General features: G+C 45.8%; 2 protein-coding genes and 1 non-coding gene across 6 annotated transcripts in view; 1 reads left to right on the top strand and 2 right to left on the bottom strand.

Moving 5' to 3' along the window:
• Positions 1-5,644, bottom strand: part of RELCH (RAB11 binding and LisH domain, coiled-coil and HEAT repeat containing) — a 94,914-nt gene extending 89,270 nt beyond the window's left edge. For all 4 annotated transcript variants that reach the window (XM_056106950.1, XM_056106953.1, XM_056106951.1 and 1 more), the window contains exon 1: positions 5,035-5,644. In XM_056106950.1, coding sequence (XP_055962925.1) covers positions 5,035-5,569 — 535 coding nt within the window. In that variant the 5' untranslated portion in view covers positions 5,570-5,644. The remainder of the gene's footprint in view (positions 1-5,034) is intronic.
• A 433-nt stretch (positions 5,645-6,077) lies between these two features.
• The window catches only part of PIGN (phosphatidylinositol glycan anchor biosynthesis class N), a 121,359-nt gene continuing 108,680 nt past the window's right edge, over positions 6,078-18,756 (top strand). Inside the window, exons 1-5 of the mRNA XM_056106954.1 lie at positions 6,078-6,134; positions 7,995-8,138; positions 12,025-12,273; positions 14,527-14,648; positions 16,561-16,659. Coding sequence (XP_055962929.1) covers positions 12,053-12,273; positions 14,527-14,648; positions 16,561-16,659 — 442 coding nt within the window. The 5' untranslated portion in view covers positions 6,078-6,134; positions 7,995-8,138; positions 12,025-12,052. The remainder of the gene's footprint in view (positions 6,135-7,994; positions 8,139-12,024; positions 12,274-14,526; positions 14,649-16,560; positions 16,660-18,756) is intronic.
• On the bottom strand, positions 14,318-14,451 carry LOC130016323 (small nucleolar RNA SNORA70). Its single transcript, XR_008791228.1, has one exon. It is a non-coding gene; the product is annotated as a small nucleolar RNA SNORA70 (small nucleolar RNA).

Raw genomic sequence — 18,756 nt, 5'->3', positions numbered from 1 at the left:
CAAGTCCCAGTGCTATACTGTGAAAATCTATGACTCAAACTCCACAAGAATAATTTCAAATTACTGGAAAAGGACAAGGAAGAAAAAAGAGTTATGCAATAAACCGGTATGTACATGGTCAAGACAACACTGGAGGGCTGGAGCAATAGCACAACGAGTAGGGCATTTGCCTTGCAAGCGGCCAACCCAGTTTCGATTCTCAGAATTTCATATGGTCCCCTGAGCACCATCAGGAGAAAGTCCTGAGTGCATAAGCCAGGAATTATCCCTGTGCATCCCTGGGTGTGACCCAAAAAGCAAAAAAACACAAAACAAAACAAAACCCACTGGAAAGTCTTATTAATCTGATAGCAGGGAATATAAGAATAGTAGAATTATTCTAGTGGCTTTTTCTCTCACAGAAGTCAGAGAAAGCAATAATTTTAAGCTAACAGGGAAGAAAACTTGGTACAATGTAAAAGAAGAAAATGGAATGACTGAAATTGTAGATTAATATTTCCTGACAGTGAGAAAGGAACAAGGAACACAGTAAGAGAGGCACTCTGGAGAGTTCTGAGAAAAGATCAGTAGAATCATAAACAGAAAAGGTTATGAAAAGAGGAAGATGACTGAAGGTTGGCTGGAGGCTCTGAAGTGAAATGATCCCACTCAATCATAAATACTAGCTTCCTGACAAGCTGCATTATGAAAGTTTGAAGACATGGTAAATCTAATGAAAACCATTACTGAAAGGCCTTGTTACTTTTATTCCTACTGGATCAGCCACTGTCTCTGCTGACTTAAAACCTGTGCCTTACAGTGAAAATCTGGAGAAATTACATTCAATTTTGGTGAGAGCTCTAAAGCTTTCAATGCAACCAGCATTACTATGTCTCAAATAGTACAGAGCTCAGCGTTAACAATCAGTTAACACTCCCACAATTCTGATCTTGCAAGGTAACTAGAAAGCAAAATTTTACTAAGTTATTCTGACTTAGTTGGCAAAAACCCAAGAATATAAATGTCATTTGTTTACCAAGTAGAGTATAAACATTGCAATGATAAATGTATCAAGCACCAAGTTTTCCACAGAGTATGTCATAAGCAATTTTATTCAGTCAATATAATTTCTACTAAAACATCAGTTATCAAGTTAAGATTCTTTAAATTTTTGAATGCTTTGCAGTGTGTCAATCTTCTAGTCAAGGAAAAAAGATCAGCTTTTTTCTTTGCTTCTGACCAACTGGTGACTGGAGTTCCTGGGACACCCTCCACAGGTTGGCTAGGCAGTTCACAGAACTCAGAAAGTCAGTTCGCTCATTAGGTAAGAGATTTATTACAGAGGACATGGTTGACCAATAGTCAGATGGAAGAGGAGCATAAGGTCAGGTATGGAAAAAAGCACTTCTTCCTACTTACAAATGCGCATCTCCTCACCTCTCCACCTCCAAAATTCACATATCCAGAACTGAGAAGTCTCAAAAGCTGCCTCTCCTTGGACTTTGATAAAGGCTTCAGTTTGTATGTGTAACTAATTCATCTCTTGGCCAGAGGCAATTGAAGCCATTCATTAGCTGAATATAGAAAACCTTAAAAGGCAGGCAGTAAGTAGATTTAGGGAAGGATTCAACCTTAGAATTTCTAAAATTGTGTAATCAGAAGCTTAGTACCTTTAAAATACAGTAGGCAATAATCACAGATTATTTTAGCATTTATCTATTTACCTGATATTTACTGGTTATTTATCGATTTATCTGACTGAAATTTACAAACATAGATGTATTGAAACTAAAGCTCATGTTATAGCTGTACATTTTGCTCGAGCGGGCCCAGTAATGTCTCCATTGGAGACTTTGTTGTTACTGTGTCTGGCATATCGAATACTCTCGGTAGCTTGCCGGGCTCTCCGACCCCACTTGCCTGGCCTGACCCCACCATCTCAGGATGGACCTTACCAAGATATAATATACTGAAAATTTGGGTATGTGGGTTTTGTGACTGAAATTTCCAGACTTTCTCGGGGTCAGGATGGGCTACCTCCCCCCACCTTCCTGTACTTCCAGAAGCCTCAGCAGTCACATCCACACCTCAAAGCGGACACCCAATTGAAAAGTTACTCCAGCCTTACCATCCGATAAAAATATTGAACGCCCTGAACAAACACCATGACCTCTTGGCATCTGTATTGCAAACCATAATACATAAATGGAAAAGGAAAAAGAGAAGAAGGAAAGTGGGAAGGTGTGTATGGGGAGGGAGTTAGGGTGGTGGGAGATGGTGGTAGGGAAACAGGGTAGACTGGTAGTGGGAAATGTACATTGGCGGAGGGATGGGTGCTGGATCATTGTATGACTGAAACCCAATTGTAAACAGTTTTGTAATGGTTTATCTCACGGATATTCAATTAAAATTTTTTTAAAAAGTAATGTAATGTGGAGTTCGTGCCCAATTCAATCCACTTAATCAATGGCTGAATAAGAAGCAGTACCCCTACATTATAGCACTGCACTGTATAGCACTGTCCTCCCGTTGTTCATCGATTTGCTCAAGCGGGCACCAGTAACGTCTCCATTGTGATACTTGTTACTGTTTTTGGCATATCAAATAAATCAGGGGGAGCTTGCCAGGCTTTGCCGTGCGGGTGGAATACTCCTTGTAGCTTGCCGGGCTCTCCGAGACGAATTGTACCTGGGTCGGCCGCGTGCAAGGTGAACATCCTACCCGCTATGCTATCACTCCGGCCCTACTCCTATATTAAAAAAAAAAAAAAAGAAATTTATCCATGTTTTAATGTGTTAGTAGTTCATTCCTTTCCAGTTTATTCATTCATCTGTTGTTGGACATGTCTGTTTTACAAGTTGGGACTATATAAAGAGAGCTGACAGGAAGATGCTTGTTAAAATGTTGCATGACTGCAAGTTTTTCATTTCTTGGGGGTAATAACTAAGAATAGAATTGCTGGGTCACAGTATGCGTTTAAAAATAAAATATAAAAATTATAAGGCTATTTTTCTGGGCTGAAGAGATAGCAGACTGGTTAAGTGCTTGCTTTGCACACTTTGGAAGCCAGTTCAGTTCTCTGGCACCGCCCAAGCATTGCAAGGCATGATCTCTGAACCCAGATCAGGGGTTAGTCCAAATCAGTCCAGGTGTGGCCCCCAAACAAAGTCCAAGTGTGGCCCCCAAATAAAAGCAAAAGAAAACCACCCCCCCCCACCCAAAAAAAAACCACCTCTTTTCCAAAGTGGTTGTTCCATTTACATTTTTCTCAGAAAACAAGGGCGGAAATAAGCAAGGCCTCAGCTCCATCACTGAGTAACACTGCAGGCTCTAATGCCTGCACTAGTGAACATTCCTTGCTTGCAGAGAGATCCAATTTCCATACACCCCCCAAATTCTCTTACCTTCAGGCTTTTACTTAGGTTAGTCTACTAAGAGCACTATGGTACTACGTGGTTTAATCTTCCTGAGGACCAGTGATGTCAAGTCCCTTGGGGGTGTTTTGTCATTAACCTTTTAATTTCTGCCACAGTGTATCTTTCATTGTGGCAAGTCCGTCCATATCTTCTGTGACCCCAGGCTTTTTTTTTTTTGAGGGAGGGCGGGGGTGGTCACTGATAGCACTGCAATGAAAGACCCAAACAACTCCGCCTGAAGAGACTCATTTAGCTTTCATAATGATAGCATCTGAGCTGTCAAGAAATTTTTAGGAGCTTGTTGATAAACATCACTAGATAATGGAGAAATCTTCAAAAGACAAGAAACTTTTCTACAACCAACTATGCAACAATTTGCTACACTGCTTTGTTACATTTCATAGTCTTAAAGGTCAACAAAGAGAAAATCTCTTCCTGAAAAAGATTAAAGAACGTCTAGCAACCCAGACAATTCCATAGCCAACTGAGAAAATGGGACAGTGAACACGCCACAGGCTTCTGCCTTCTCTAAGTTGCCAACCTAAGTCCCTAGCATCTTCCAAAAGAATAAGAAACAAAACATGATTTGTTTAAATCATGTTAAAACGGGCACATGTGACTTTCGTTAACAAACAGTTCCTTCCATTTGGCTTCCTCTAACAACTAAAAGCATCCGTTCGGTAATACGTTTTCAGGTCACATGAAACGTTCAGAAATGTATGCTGAATGGGATTTTTTGTCAAAAAAAAAAAAAGGATTGCAGCGTTATGAAAGAAATTTCCTCATTTACGGGGCACGAAGAGCCTGCCAGGTGGGTGGGGCCGCGAGAGAAACTGCAGAACTTGCTGGCCCAGCTCCTGAAATCGCCTGCAATGTGGGAAACGGAAATCGAGGCATGGAAATGGGAATGGAAGCGACGCATCCCGAAGGGCAGCAGGGCCCGGATCTGCAGCGGGGCGGAGAGGTGCTCCCCCGGAGAAAAGGGGCAGCGGGGGGCTCTGGTCTGGGGCGCGGGCATGGGGGCTTCTCCCTTCGGCCACTCTCTGGGCTCCGAGGGTCGCAGGAGTTGAAGAGACACTGGTCTCCCAGAAGCGGGGATCCAGGGGAGCGGAGAAAAAAAAAAAGAGGAAAAAGGTTGAAAGCAACACACCACCGGGCTGGAGCGACAGCACAGCGGGGAGGGCGTTTGCCTTGCACCCGGCCAACCCGGGTGTGATCCCCCAGCATCCCACATGGTCCCCTGAGCACCGCCAGGATTAATACCCGAGTGCAGAGCCAGGAGTAACCCCTGTGCATTGCCGGGTGTGACCTTCCCCCCCAAACAACAACAACAACAACAAGAAGAAAGCAACACGCCACTCTGCCTGGGGAGGCAGGGGGGAGTCTATCTGGAGCCCTGGTCCAGCCCAGCTCCAATGCACGAGAAACTCGGGGTGCGGTGCTATGCCTCCCCCCACTTGCATCCATCGGGGGTGGGGATCCAGGATAAAGGGGTGCACCTTGGGGTGGGCGGCACGCCCTCCCCTCGGCGCTCTCGCCCGCACGCGTTCCCGGGTGGGCGCCCCCCGCGCGCGCGCCCGGCCCACCCCCACACCTCCCCACTCCCCCCCCCCCCCCCCAGCCGGCTGCGCGCACTTACTGAGCTGTCCCCCGCCGGACGCCGTACTCGGCTCCCGCCCGCCGGCCCCGCCGAGGCCCGCCGCTCCCGGCACGCCCGGCGCCCCCAGCCCCGGCGGGGTCCCGCTCTGCCGCTCGAAGTTGCCGGGGTTGGAGAAGTAGTCGCGCAGGCGGGGCAGCTCGCGGCCGCTCTCCAGCAGCTCCGTGTGCAGCTCCAGCGCCGTGAGCAGGTACTGGTCGCGCAGCAGCTGCGCCGCGATGGCGTCGATGGACAGGCGCGCCGGGGTCTCCGCGCCGACCCCCGGCAACGCCGCCGCCGCCGCCGCCGAGGCCGCCGCCTCCCCGGGGAGCCCGGGGCGCGCGCCGGCCCCCAGGGCCACGGGGTCCTGCGGGGACAGCGAGTCCGCCGAGCCGGGATCCAGGCCGCCCCCCGCGCCCAGCCGCAGGCCGGCCCTCCGCTCCTCGCGCGCCGCCACCTCGTCGTCGTCCTCGTCCGTGTCGCTCAGGAAGGGGTTCACGCCGCCGCCGCCGCCGCCTCCCGAAGCCATGGCCGCCATCTTAGCCTGTTAGGAGTGTGGGCGCCTCCCCCGGACGCGCTGACAGGCCGCGGGCCGAGACCCCCGTCGGCGTCCGGGCGCCCCCGTGCACCTCCACGGCGCGGCCACACCCGGCCTCCGCGCCTCGGCCCCGGGGAGCGCGGCCGGGCCCCAGGCGCCGGATTGCAGCAGCTCGGGCTGCCTCGGCCGCTTGCTGCAACCCAGCAGCCCGGCGCTGCAGGCGTCTTCCTGGTCTCTAGTCTCGCGAGAGAAATGCCCTGGCCCCGCCCCGGCCCCGCCCCCAGCCCGCCCAAGCCTCGTAGCTCCGCGTCCGCGGTCAAGACCAGACCCCGCCCCTGCCCTCGCTTGATTGGTCAGAGGTAGCGAGGGGGCGGGGTTACGGAGCGCTGGAATTATCGCGAGAGCCACCCCCCCCAGCCAGGTAGATGTCTGGGGGCGTTCCGCGGCTGGGCTGGGCTCGGGGGGCGTTGATGACAGCGGCTCCAGGAACGGCGGGAACGGTCCGAGCGTGGGTCCGGGCTCAGCGCGGAGGAGTCGCCGTCCCTAAGATCAGGCCCGAGCCGGGGTAAGCGCCGGATCACGCCCGGGAAGCGGTGCACGGCGGCGCGGGCGGCCCCGAGGCTGTCCTGAGCCCGCGAGCACGCTGCTGCCTGCCTCGGCGGCTCGCTCCTAGCTCGACCGACGCCGCCTCCGCGACGGAGCGATCTGCGCCGGGCTTTCACCGTCTCCACCTGCCGGTTAGCCCCGAGGCCTATTTTCTCGCCCTTATTTTCTCGCACTTTAGGGGGGAACCGCCCCCTGCCCTCCGTGCGAGGTCGCGGCGCGGGGGCTTGGGGCAGCTGGAGACGGTGAGTGCAAAGAGGAGCTCCTTGGCTGTGCGGCTGTTGGGATCTGTGCAGACCCCGAGAGCCTGGACTTGGATATTAGTGCTCAGGGGGCACTGACAGCTCGATCCGTAATTGCACATCGGGCACCTTCTGGGACCTCAGTCAGAGCCAGTCCCATCAAGAGGGGCAAACAAGCGTTCAATGCAGCTGATCAAAAGTCAGCCCAATTAATCAGTACTCACGGGAGCCAGAACCGGTTCCTTTGCTCCAAACGCTGTGCCTTGACTTGCCCATTTAGGCTGGAGTTTAAAATATTGCCGGTAGAACTTATTTTAAAACATGCGTTCGCCGTAGACAGTTTCATTTTCCTTTCTCAAACGCGAACAGCTCTAAGTACACCGACTTAGGAAGATCGGTAATTATCGTTTATGTTATTCCTTGATTACAAGCCGAAGGGTAAAAGGAATGTGGCTACTCCTGCTTTCTTTCGGTGTGCCTGATAGCTCCTTGACACAAATTCCCACTTCTGCAGGTTTTAGATTTCTTCTTGAATTGCATTCCTTTCCATAACTATAAATAGGTACCACAATTATGCTATCAGATAAGTTACATATTACTTGGAAGCAGTGTGGAGTATCTCTTTTAGCTCTGGAGAAATAAAAATAGCATTCCTATTGACCTAAGACTAGATTGCTGGTTCCCGGTAAAGGTATATCAATAGTTACCTGTAGATTTTAATTTCAGTGTACTCAGGCTCAGCAAGCCAACGTTTTCATTCGAATGAGGCTTTGGGGTTTTTTATCCCCAGTTTTTTTTTCTTTTATTAGTACTAAGAATTCCAAATATTTTTATGACTACTAAATATGCGTTTTATGCCCTAAGTTGAAGAAAACTTTGAAAAAAAAAACAAAAACCTCCGATCTTGGGAAAATAATGTCAAATAGTCAATGTGGTATATTCCTGTTACATATTTCTTAGCAGAAGAGGATTGTTGATTCTTGTTGAGTTTGTGAAAAAAAATTGAAACTGGAACCAGGTTTTGGAATGGAAAGGAGGGATTTGTGAATGACAGGGTAAGGCTATATAACTGAGAAGAGATTGTTGATACCCATCTCTGTAGTGGGGAATTCTGGAAATCTGCACCTGGTGTCCTTGAAGATTTGTGTTTGTCAGGTAAAAGAACCAAGCCAGTTCTACCAGTTATTTGCTGTGCAGACTTAGAAGGGTGACTTCAACTCTTCTCAGCCTCTTTCCCTATTAGTTACCTGTTAAATGTTATTTTAACTAACACTTAATGGTAGTTAAATGTTATTTTCAGTGTTATTCCTAAATTAGGAATTTACTAATACAGAATTAGGAATTTACGTTTCGCGGTGCCGGCTCTACCTGGTACACAGTAAATGATTTTATAGTCACTTATCAATTAGTGTCTTTAGCATATATTGGCATGTTTTTTGCAAAGTAAAGCAAAACATGATAAACATCCACTGTCTTACGTCTGACAGGTGGATAAGCAGCATGTCAGTAGGGCCCAAAGGGAATGCCTTTAATTTGGAACTGACTTCTAAATTGAAAATAGATTTAAAATGTTTCCTCAGACACTTGTGAGAAGTTGGAGGTAGAAGTTCTCCTATGATTGCCTTCAAATTTCTGGTATTTTCCACAGTCTACTTTATATCCAGGATCATGGATTTGTTAAAGTGACCTCAGAACCAGCAACAAATCAACCCGCCAGTCTTCTAGTAAGTGCTTTTCCCCACGATACTTATCAGTTAAAAATGTTTTACGAAGCAGCACATACTCAATTATTAGTAATTGCTGATTTCTGTGTCCCAAGTTATGAGTAATAGTGTTAGAAGATTTTATTTCGACTTTCAATGAATTACATTAGTGTTGGTCATTTGTGTTTCATTTAATTATCAGTATAGTTATTACAACATGTATCCTAGCAGTGGAAACAAAAATATTTTTCAATCAGGTCATTTTAGTATTTACAGTTACTCTGACTTTAATCATCTTGTATAGCCACAACTAACATTTTAAATACAGTTTCTGGTTGATGGAAATTTTTTGAAGTAACTTATCTTTTTATGGGGTTGGGAATAGCACACCAAGCTCTCAAGGCTCTGCTCAGGGATTATTACTGGAGAGTTGGGGGAACATATGGGGTTCTGGGGGTCAAACCTGGGTTGGCCACGTACAAGGCCAGTGCCTTACCTGGTGAACTCTCTCTCCAGCCTATACTAGTCTGTTGTTTTTTTAGTGTATCTTAAACATTCCACAGGTGGAAGATGAATAATTTTTATTAGTACATGGATATGTGTCTTTTCAGTTTCTTTGTTAATTTATTTTGGAAGTTTTAAAATGATTCAACTATTATAATATTTTAATTTTAAATAAATCTGAATAAAATGTGATAGTCTTTAAAGAGATGTTTAGTAATAATATTTCTTAGCTGGAGCGATAGCATAGCGGTAGGGTGTTTGCCTTGCACGTGGCCGACCTTGCTGAGCCGTGTTCAGTTCCTCCACCCCTCTCGGAGAGCCGGGCAAGCAACTGAGAGGACCTCCCCCACATGGCAAAACCTTGCAAGCCCCCTGTGACGCATTCAATATGCCAAACACAGTAACAACAAGTCTCATGATTGAGATGTTACTGGGCCCGCTCAAGCAAATCGATGAACAACAGGAGGACAGTGCTACAGTATATATATGCCTGGAGAAATAAATCAGGTCTTATGTGAATTATCATATTTTTGAATCTCTGGAATTTTATGCACAGTTAGTGGTTTACACATTACAGATGATTTTGAAAATACTCTGAATCTTCACACTTTTGGTGTTCTGTGAAAATTAAAAAAGAAAAGCAGTGCAGCCTCTAGTGGCTTCAATGCGTATTGCAAGTACTTTTGAAATAATTCTTAATTATTTATTTATTCAGCAAGCATTTGAGCACCAAGTACAAAAGACTAAGTAGTGAGGACTATAATATGTACTTTCTTTCAAAGAAGAGTGGTAAAGTAATAGAAACAGACCTTTAGAGTAAAAGACATAAAGAATTATAAGCTGAAGAAAAAAGAATTATAAACTGGTTTCTGATTTGGACAGCGTAGTCCCTGAGTAATTGATGCTTATAAAGGGACATCTGATGAGCCACTGGATTGGAGAGTAGATTGAAATTGCATTCTATGGAATGGAATGTGGGACCCCTGAAGATCTTACAGCTCTAAGGAGCACTGGGTGCTTGAAGAAATAAGGCCGCGTGGGGAGATGCTATAAAGGACAGAGAAAGGATAGAACTAGCGAGGTGGGCGAAGGACGGTCCTCTTTCATCATATTAAGGAATTTGTCTTGATTGGGAAGTGGGATGCATTGAAGGGCTTTATTCAAGGGATGAGAGGGTCAAATTTTCACTCTGGGGGAAAAAAAAAGCAAGCCCAAAAAGTTAATACAGGTGACTGTATAGCAGAGGAATGAGGTGTCACCGACTCTCTGCTTTTACGCCGAAGTGAAAGGTGGGCTCAGTATCCGAGATTCTGACACTGGAGAGTAAAGTCAATCAGTACACAGGAGCTGTTCTGGAGGATCCCAAGAGTTCGGTTTTAAACATACTCAGGTGTGTTTGAAATACCCAGGTGGGTGTGTCAAGGCTGCAATTACACATAGGAATTTGGAACTAGAATTTGAGACTTTCGCATATAGTTGGTAGCTCAAGCTAAGATTACGAATTAAAAACATCTAGAACGAAAGTATAGACCCAGTAAGAACAAGTTTTGAGGGGCTGGAGCGATAGCACAGCAGGTTAGGTGTTTGCCTTGCACGCAGCCAACCCGGGTTCGATTCCCAGCATCCCGTAAGGTCCCCTAAGCACCGCCAGGAGTAATTCTTGAGAGCAGAGCCAGGAGTAACCCCTGTGCATCGCCAAGTGTGACCCAAAAAGTCACTTAATCACTTAACTTCCCGTTAGTCGTCGATTTGCTCTAGCGGGCGCCAGTAACGTCTCCATTTGTCCCTGTCATGTGCTAGTGTAGCCCAATGGCATCTGTTCACTCTGGGAACATGAAGGGCCTCAAACCGATCGTTCATGATCTTGACGAAGAAGTCTGACCATCTGGTAGGTGGGCGGCCACGCGGTCTTTTGACATCCCGTGGAATCCAGTCAGTAACTGCTCTAGTCCAGCGGTCGTTTTTAAATCTCATTACGTGACCAGCCCATCTGATTTTTGACACCTTGACAAATGAGACAGCGTCCCTGATTCTTGATCGTCGACGGATGTCAGAACTCCGGATTCTTTCTCTCATTTGAGTGAAACGTGATATTCCAAGCATAGCTCTTTCTATTCTTCTTTGGGAGACCTGAATGGCGTTCTCATCTTGTTTGGGTAGGGCCCAGGTCTCTGAGGCATATGTTAATGCAGGAAGAACAGTGGAATCAAAGAGATGTGCCCGGAGCCGGAGGTTCTTCGTCCTCTTAGCTATTTCTTCGACGTTCTTGAAGGCGTTCCAAGCCGCTCTCTTCCTCCTGCGCAGCTCGGGTGCCAGGTCATTTCTCATGTTGACTTCTCGACCTAGGTACACAGAGCTGTTGCATTCGGAGATGGTCGTTCCATTGAGAGCGAATGGGGCATCAGGAACGAGGCTGTTTCTCATGAACATTGTCTTCATAAGATTCAGCTGTAGTCCTGCCTTTCCACACTCACGGTCAAAGTCGGCCAGCATTTGTGCCGCTTGGCTGATGTTTGGTGTTATTAAAACAATGTCATCAGCAAAGCGGAGGTGGTGTAGTTGCCGACCATCTATCTTCACTCCCATTCCTTCCCATTCCAGTCGTCGCATGATGTTCTCGAGGGTGGCACTGAAGAGTTTTGGTGAAATGGTATCACCCTGCTGCACCCCTCTCTTGACATCAACGATCACTTCTTTGTAGAATGGTGAGATCCTGGTAGTGAATCCGCAATACAGCTCACGGAGGATCTTGATGTATTGGGCTTGAATGCCCTGATTGGCTAGGGCTTCAATGACCGCTTCCGTCTCAACAGAATCAAAGGCCTTCTTTAAATCAATGAACGTTAAGCAGAGCATCATCTTGAACTCCCGAGAAACCTCAATGAGCTTGGTTACCGTGTGGATATGGTCGATGGTGCTGAATCCTTTGCGGAACCCGGTTTGCTCGCATGGTTGTCCTTCATCTAGTGTTCTGTCAATCCTATTCAGGATGACTCGAGTGAACAACTTGTAGATGACAGACAATAGGCAGATCAGGCGATAGTTGCCAATGTCATGGATGTCTCCTTCTTGAACAGTAGTACGGTCCTGCTGGTTTTCCACTGGGACGGAACCTTGCATTCAGACAGGTAGCGAGTGAAGAGCCGAGCCAGTGTATTGACCCAAAAAGTAAAAAAAAAAAACAACAAGTTTTTGAGTGACTTTAAGAGTCAGTAACTACCTCATGATCATTGGCTTGATTGTATTTTATCATGTATTAAGAGTTTATTGTTCTCATCCCATCCCAAATGAAAGTTATGAGTTATGTAGCATTTAAAAATATCAGTTTACATGGAATCATCAACTTATGTGAAAGTGTATATGAGCGTATTAAGATTTACTTAAACTTCGTTTCTTCTTTCAGTTGTTCTTGAAGTTCAGTTGCACTGGACATGTTGCTGCTCTTTATTTCTGGATTGCTCGTACATTTTGTGTTCTTCGCCTCCATCTTTGATATTTATTTCACATCTCCTTTGGTTCATGGGATGACTCCTCAGCTTACACCATTGCATCCTCCAGCAAAGAGATTGGTGCTTTTTGTTGCTGATGGTCTGAGAGCAGATGCGTGCTACGAACTAGATGAAAATGGAAAATCGAGAGCCCCATATATTAGGTAAGCCTGTCAACTGATACAGAGACCTCTCTGGAAAATGTTATCCTGATACTGGTTATCTCTCACCGGGCATAGCAGTGATGAGGAGGAGGAGAACAGGGCACACGTGTACCTTTACATTGGCGGGTTGGCGAGTTTACACCTTCCTAAGAGTTATTTCTGTTATTCTGAAAGTTGCTAAGGGGCTAATTGTAATTGGATGACCTTAGCTCCTTACTTTAACTTGTCCTAATTTCTCAGGCTCAGCTCACACTCAGTCTATTCTTTCTCTTATAAAACAGACCTGCCAATTTTAAATATATATATATGATATATATATATATATATATCTTCTCTTTTTTTTGTTTTTGTGTTTTGGGCAACACCAATGGTGTTCAGGGCTTCCTCCTGGCTCTGCACTCAGGGATCAGCCCTGGCGGTGCTCAGGGGACTATATTGGGTGACTGGGATCAAACCTGGATCATCAACATGCAAGGCAAGCAACCTACCCAGTGTACAACTGCCCCGAACCCTAACTATGTTTTCTAGTAGCCACCCTTGGCCGTGCTCAGGGCCCTGGGGTCACTCCCAGCAGAGCTCGTCTTGCCAGGCTGGCCATGCTCAGGCCACGGGTGCCGCATGCAGCCGTGCTCAGGGACGCCCAGAGCTCCACCTGGCCGGCCTGCAGACTCAGAACTCAGGGCCTCGTGCATGCGAGCACGTGCTCTACCCTGAATGCATCTCTGCAGCCCCGAAGCCTGTTCGAAATTCAGATAATGACAAGCAAGAAGCTGCAGTGTTGATTCATTGCCTGTCACAGAGTTTAGTGGGAAAAATGTCCCCTTCCCCTACACTCAAGGGCGGTCTGCTGTCATCCTGTCCCCAGCTTGCCGGCCCTGCAGAACCTGTCCATCTCCGAATCCTTTGTCAGCGAGCTGCGTGTGAAGGGAATTCGCCCCACTTCCTTCAGGCTCCGGCTGCCCTTCCTCAGGTGCTGCCCACAGAGGATTAGGGGCCACCTGGCCTCCCCCTTCTGCCAGGTGTCTACCTGGGCTCTGTGTCCATGAGCTCCCACTGAGAAGTATTTCCTGTCTAGAAGGGTCTGTGCTGCACAGGGTCCGGTGCCCACCCCCACCCTGCTGACTCAGGGTGACCTCTGCAGGCCAGTTGGCTCCTTCCTTCCGTCCTTGGCCACACCCCGGCCACTTTGCACCGTTCTAACATCCTAATACAAACAGATCCATCCCAGGCATGCATGGAGACGTCTTCTTGCTCTTTATTTTGAAAGATATTTTTTTGGTCTTTTTCCAGGTGCTTCTCTCTCTGCTGCCTGTACTATGTTGACCTATTTTATGGAGGCCTTTTAATTAAAAAGAGAATACAGATTAGTACAACAGACAGGGAATGTGTTTGTTTTCAATTTTTTTTTAATTATTTGTTACCTGGGGTGGTAGCCGGGAGAGGGAGGCGCTCAGTGTCCGAGAAGCTTGTTCCTTATCACAGAGCTACATCCCTAGCCCCCGACTCCCTTTTTTTGGTTTTTATTCCCTTAACACCATTTTTGGGGTTTGGTTAAGAAGTAGGATTTACTCTGGTGGGGTCAGATAGGATGTTGAGGGCTGGGGTGGGAGCAGGGACTCAGTGGGGACAGGTCCAAGGCTCTTGGGAGAGCTGTGCTTCCATCTGTCCAGAGGCTCCTGATCAGGGGTGTATGTGACCCCACAGCAATCAGATACAAACAGATCCATCCAGTGCCAAACAATCCATCCAAAGGGACGAGCCACCTTTTGGCCCCTGTGACTTCAACTCCTCTGCACTAACTTGGTAAAACCTCCCTTCTTGGGATGTGGATCTTCTGGCGTCCAGGGAACTTGAACTTGACCCAGGGCAGAATCTCAGTACATGGTCTCTGTCCTGCAGTTTGGTGCGGATGGACATGATGACTTGACCAGTATGGACCCTGGCTGCGGTGCCCTGGGGCTGCCCGCCACCCCTCCCCCGCCCCCAGACCTCTGAGCCTGAGACTGGGCCAGCACCAGAGCAGATATGAACGCCCACTGCAGAGGACAGTCCCCAAGGTCCCTGAGAATAGCCCAGACAAGCCACAGGCTGCTACACTGCCCGGGATGTCACTTGCCCTTTGCAGCCATTGTACAGGGTCCCCTAGAACAGAGAGCAAGTCGGCTTAATTGGCAGCAGCTTTCTTATTTTCTGAAGCCTATGTAGGGCATTCAGTCATGATATATGCTAACTATTCATTGTTAATTTTTTTAGGAATATCATAATGAACGAAGGTAGCTGGGGGATCTCTCACACGCGTATGCCAACCGAATCCCGGCCGGGTCATGTGGCCCTGATAGCTGGCTTTTATGAAGATGTCAGTGCAGTTGCCAAAGGTATTATCGATTGAGATAAGTGTATCATGTTAAAATTTCTATAGAAATACTGCTTCTTTAGTACTGAATCATGATATAAAATGAAGCATTTTGAGATATTTTTGGCAAATATTTCAACATGCCCGTATATAGACAGTGGTGTTAATTCAAAAATTAAGTTTTGCCAAACTCAACACTGGAAAAACCAGTAGCACCATCTCAAAAAAATGGGGGAGGACATGAATGACATGTCTTCAAGGAGGACATAAGGCCAGTAGGCATATGAAACAAATGTCTGTCATCAGTTATATCAGGGAAATGTAAACTAAAATGACAGTGAGATATCATCTCACACCAGTGAAATTGACATGTGTTAAAAAGAGTAGAAACAAATAGTGCTGGTGGGGATGTGGTGAAAAGGGAACTTTCCTTCACTGATAGGCTCGTCAGGTTCAACCTCCATGGGAAAGAATATCTCTAAAAGTAAGAGTAGAGTGCTGGAGAGATAGTACAAGGGGACAGGTTCTTGCTTTGATTGTGGCCAACCTTGGTTTGAATCCTCAGTTTTGAGCACCAAGCCAGGAATAGCCCCTGAGCTCTATAGGATGTGGCCCCCAAACCCAACACTCCCAAATGTAAGATTAGAGCTTACATGTAACCCAGAGATTTCACTTCTTAGTACCTACCCCCCAAATACAAAAAAAACATTCATTTGAAAAGATATATGCATATCAATGTATATTGAAGTGCTTAGAACAATGGTCAGGGTGTGGAAAAAATCCGAATGTCCAATGGCAGATGAATGGATAAAGATGTCCCATACGTGCGTTGTGGAACACTGTGTCGGTGTAAGAGATGATGAACTATTGAGGTTCCCTGCAACTTTGACGGGGGTTGGAGTGTTTCATGTTAAGTGGAATAAGTCAGAGGAGAAGGACCAACGCCCATGATCTCACTGGTCTGTGGCACAACTAAACAAGGAAATGGGCAGAATTGAAGGACGAGAAATGCTTGGATTACTTAATAGAGATTGCCAAGCAGTGGGGGGAGAGGGGAAGGAGTGGGGAAGGAAGAGGCAGACTAGAAGTAACATGAGTAGACGTAGAGGGTCTTGGGTACTTGGTGGTGTGGTACAGTAACTATGTTAAAACCACAAATGTTACCATGTTACCTAAACTATACTAATTTTTAAAACATGGCTTATAAACTATAAAAATAATTAAGCTCTAGTCTTTATCACTTTGTACTATAGAGAGGATATGAGTATGTGGATCCATGGTTGGCCTAAATGTTAACTCTTGAAAGTTCAAAAATAATTCTATATTTTAATAAGAAATAAATTTTCTTGGGGCTGGAGCAATAGCAATAGCAATAGGAAATGTGGGTAGGGCATTTGTCTTGCACGCAGCTGACCTGGGTTCGATTCCCAGCATCTCATATGGTCCCCCGAGCATCGCCAGGGGTGATTCCTGAGTGCAGAACCAGGAGTAAACCCTGAGCATCGCCGGGTGTGACCCAAAAACCAAAAAAAAAAAAAAAAAAAGGTAATTTTTCCTGCTGTTTTTTAAAAGAGTTGCGTTAAATCTATTATTTCTTTTTAGTCTGCAATTATTGTTTTTAATTTTTTAAATATTTAACACTTTTGTTTACTTATTTACCTTTGGTTTGGGACCACACCTGGTGGTACTCAGGGCTTGCTCCTAGCTCTGCACTCAGGATTTACACCAGGATTTACACGGGACCATATGGGATGCCGGGGGTTAAACCCAGTTTGCCAGTTTGGTCACATGCAGTACAGTGTGTAGGGCAAGCGCTCCTGCCCCAGGAATTGTTGTTTTTATTTTAACAATATTCACTTATGGTCTATGCTAATTCTTTTCCATGTCCATGTAATGCTGTTATTTCTTGCTTTTTGTTCCCTCTATATTTGAAGGATGGAAGGAAAATCCTGTAGAATTTGATTCTCTTTTTAATGAGAGCAAATACACATGGAGCTGGGGAAGTTCAGATATCTTATCTATGTTTGTCAAAGGTAAGAATCATTGGTGTTTCTTCTGTTTATTTTTTATTTATTTTGTTGTTGTTGTATTTATTTATTGATGTTTCCTCTGTTTAAAGGTGATAAGTTATAAGTTAGCATGGTAATTTTAAGACCCGTTTGCTGATTTTGAGATTTATAGTTCTACATATTTAACTTCTCTGAAATAGGGATGTGTATTATTATGGCTAAACAAGGTAGATTTTTTCCTCCTTAGCTGCACTTGTACTCGAGGTATTGGCAAATCATATGATTGTCAGTATCTTAGATTTTGATGAGATGATAAACTGAAATGGTCAACTTATCTTCAGTTTTCCTTTGATAAAATCTCAGGGATTTGGATTAAGTTAGGTAATACATGTGGAACATTTAGTAATATATTAGTAATATATTATCTCATAATTTATTGTAATGGCAATGTTAATGTCTGGTTTATTTTATCTTCTTAAATTAAGAATCTGTGGCTAGACACATTCTAGGGGAAAAGGGAACTCAGATAGAGAAGGGAACACCAAATAAAGGGTGTTGGGAGGGTCCTCCCAGGATGGGAGAAGCATGCTGAAAGTAGACTATAGACCAAACATGAGTGCCACCAATTGCCTCTTTTGCAAACCATAACACCCGAAAGGAGAGAGAGAACAAAAGGGAATGCCCTGCCACAGAGGCAGGGTGGGATGGAGGGTTGGGGGGTGGGAGGGATGCTGGGACCCATGGTGGTGGAGGATGGGCACTGGTGGAGAGATGGGTGTTTGATCATTGTATGATTGAAACCCAAGCACGGAAATTTGTAAATCTACAACTGTACCTTTTATCATGGTGTTTCACTGATAAAAATTTGAAAAAAAAAAAAAAGAATTTGTGGCTAGAGAGAATGTCCAGGAGGTAAGGTGCTTGCCTTAATGCAGCTGACTCCAGGTCAATCCTCAGTACTGCGCAAGGTCCCCTGAGTACTGTCAGGACTGACCCCTGAGAACCAATTCAGGAGTAAGCCCTGAAGATCACCAGGTGTGGCTCAATGTCCTGTTGTGTGAATATCACAATCCCCCAAAAGCTTATGATATTTACACAAAGGTATACTGTTAAAATGTTTGTGCTTCTCATTTTATTTTGTTTTGGTGTTTTGGGACCACACCCAGCAGTGTTAAAGCTTACGCCTGCTCAGGAATCACTCCCAATGGTGCTTGTTGAACCGTATATGGTTCTGGGGACAGAACCCAGATTAACCGCATAAAAGGCAAGAAGTGTTTGTACTATCTGTTGGGCCCATATCCATCGTATTTTGTATATCGAAGGCTGTGTCATTGGATTTATTGTATTTTTTATCTGTGCATGAATTTTCAAGTACTAGAATTTAGAAAATACTTTGTGCCACACTTAGGGGCTACTCTTGGCTTGGTGCTTGGGCTCAAGCACCTGGAGGTCCTTCATGGGAACCACATAATGGTGGACATCAGACCTGGGACTCCTGCCTTGCAGAACATGTCCTCCAACCCCTGAGTTGTCTCTGTCCCTAGAACACCGGTTATTATAAATTTTTTTTTTAATTTTCTAAAATCAGTTGCATTCCATTTGCTTGTGTAGCACATTAGGGGACGGGGCTGGTGGTAAGGGTGGGTTGCATTGCTCTGCCTCCCGAGACTTCCCTTCCTACTTTTGGCTGCTGTTGACAGAGCAGACCATTGCCTGCATTGGAGACAGTGTAGTAGGAATATCCATGTTGTACGGTAACCAACAAACCCACTCAAATCTCTACTTAGGTAAGGAAATGAGAATGGTTCAGTAACCACGTTAGTGCAGTAGTTTAGTCTGAACTATGAAGAGATTGTTTTTACTTTGTTGTGTCCCTGGCATATAACAGTTTAGAAACTCACTAAGGCTATTAGATTATGTTTTCATTTTGACGTGGGTTAGAAGTGCTTGGGCTTAAGGGCTACATGTCATGGTGCTCCGGAGTCACTCCTGGCAGTGCTCAGGGAAGAATGAGGTGTTCAGGATTGAACCTCGACTTCCTGCATGTAAAGCATGTTCTCAGCCCTTGAGTTATCTCTCTGACTCTGGTCTTTACACTCAAATAATATGTGATATGTGTGG

The sequence above is a fragment of the Sorex fumeus genome, unplaced genomic scaffold (assembly GCF_029834395.1).
Source record: "Sorex fumeus unplaced genomic scaffold, SorFum_2.1 ptg000151l, whole genome shotgun sequence".
Classification (NCBI taxonomy): domain Eukaryota; kingdom Metazoa; phylum Chordata; class Mammalia; order Eulipotyphla; family Soricidae; genus Sorex; species Sorex fumeus.
Note: the sequence above shows the minus strand (reverse complement) of the source record. Positions and strands in the feature narration are given on the sequence as shown.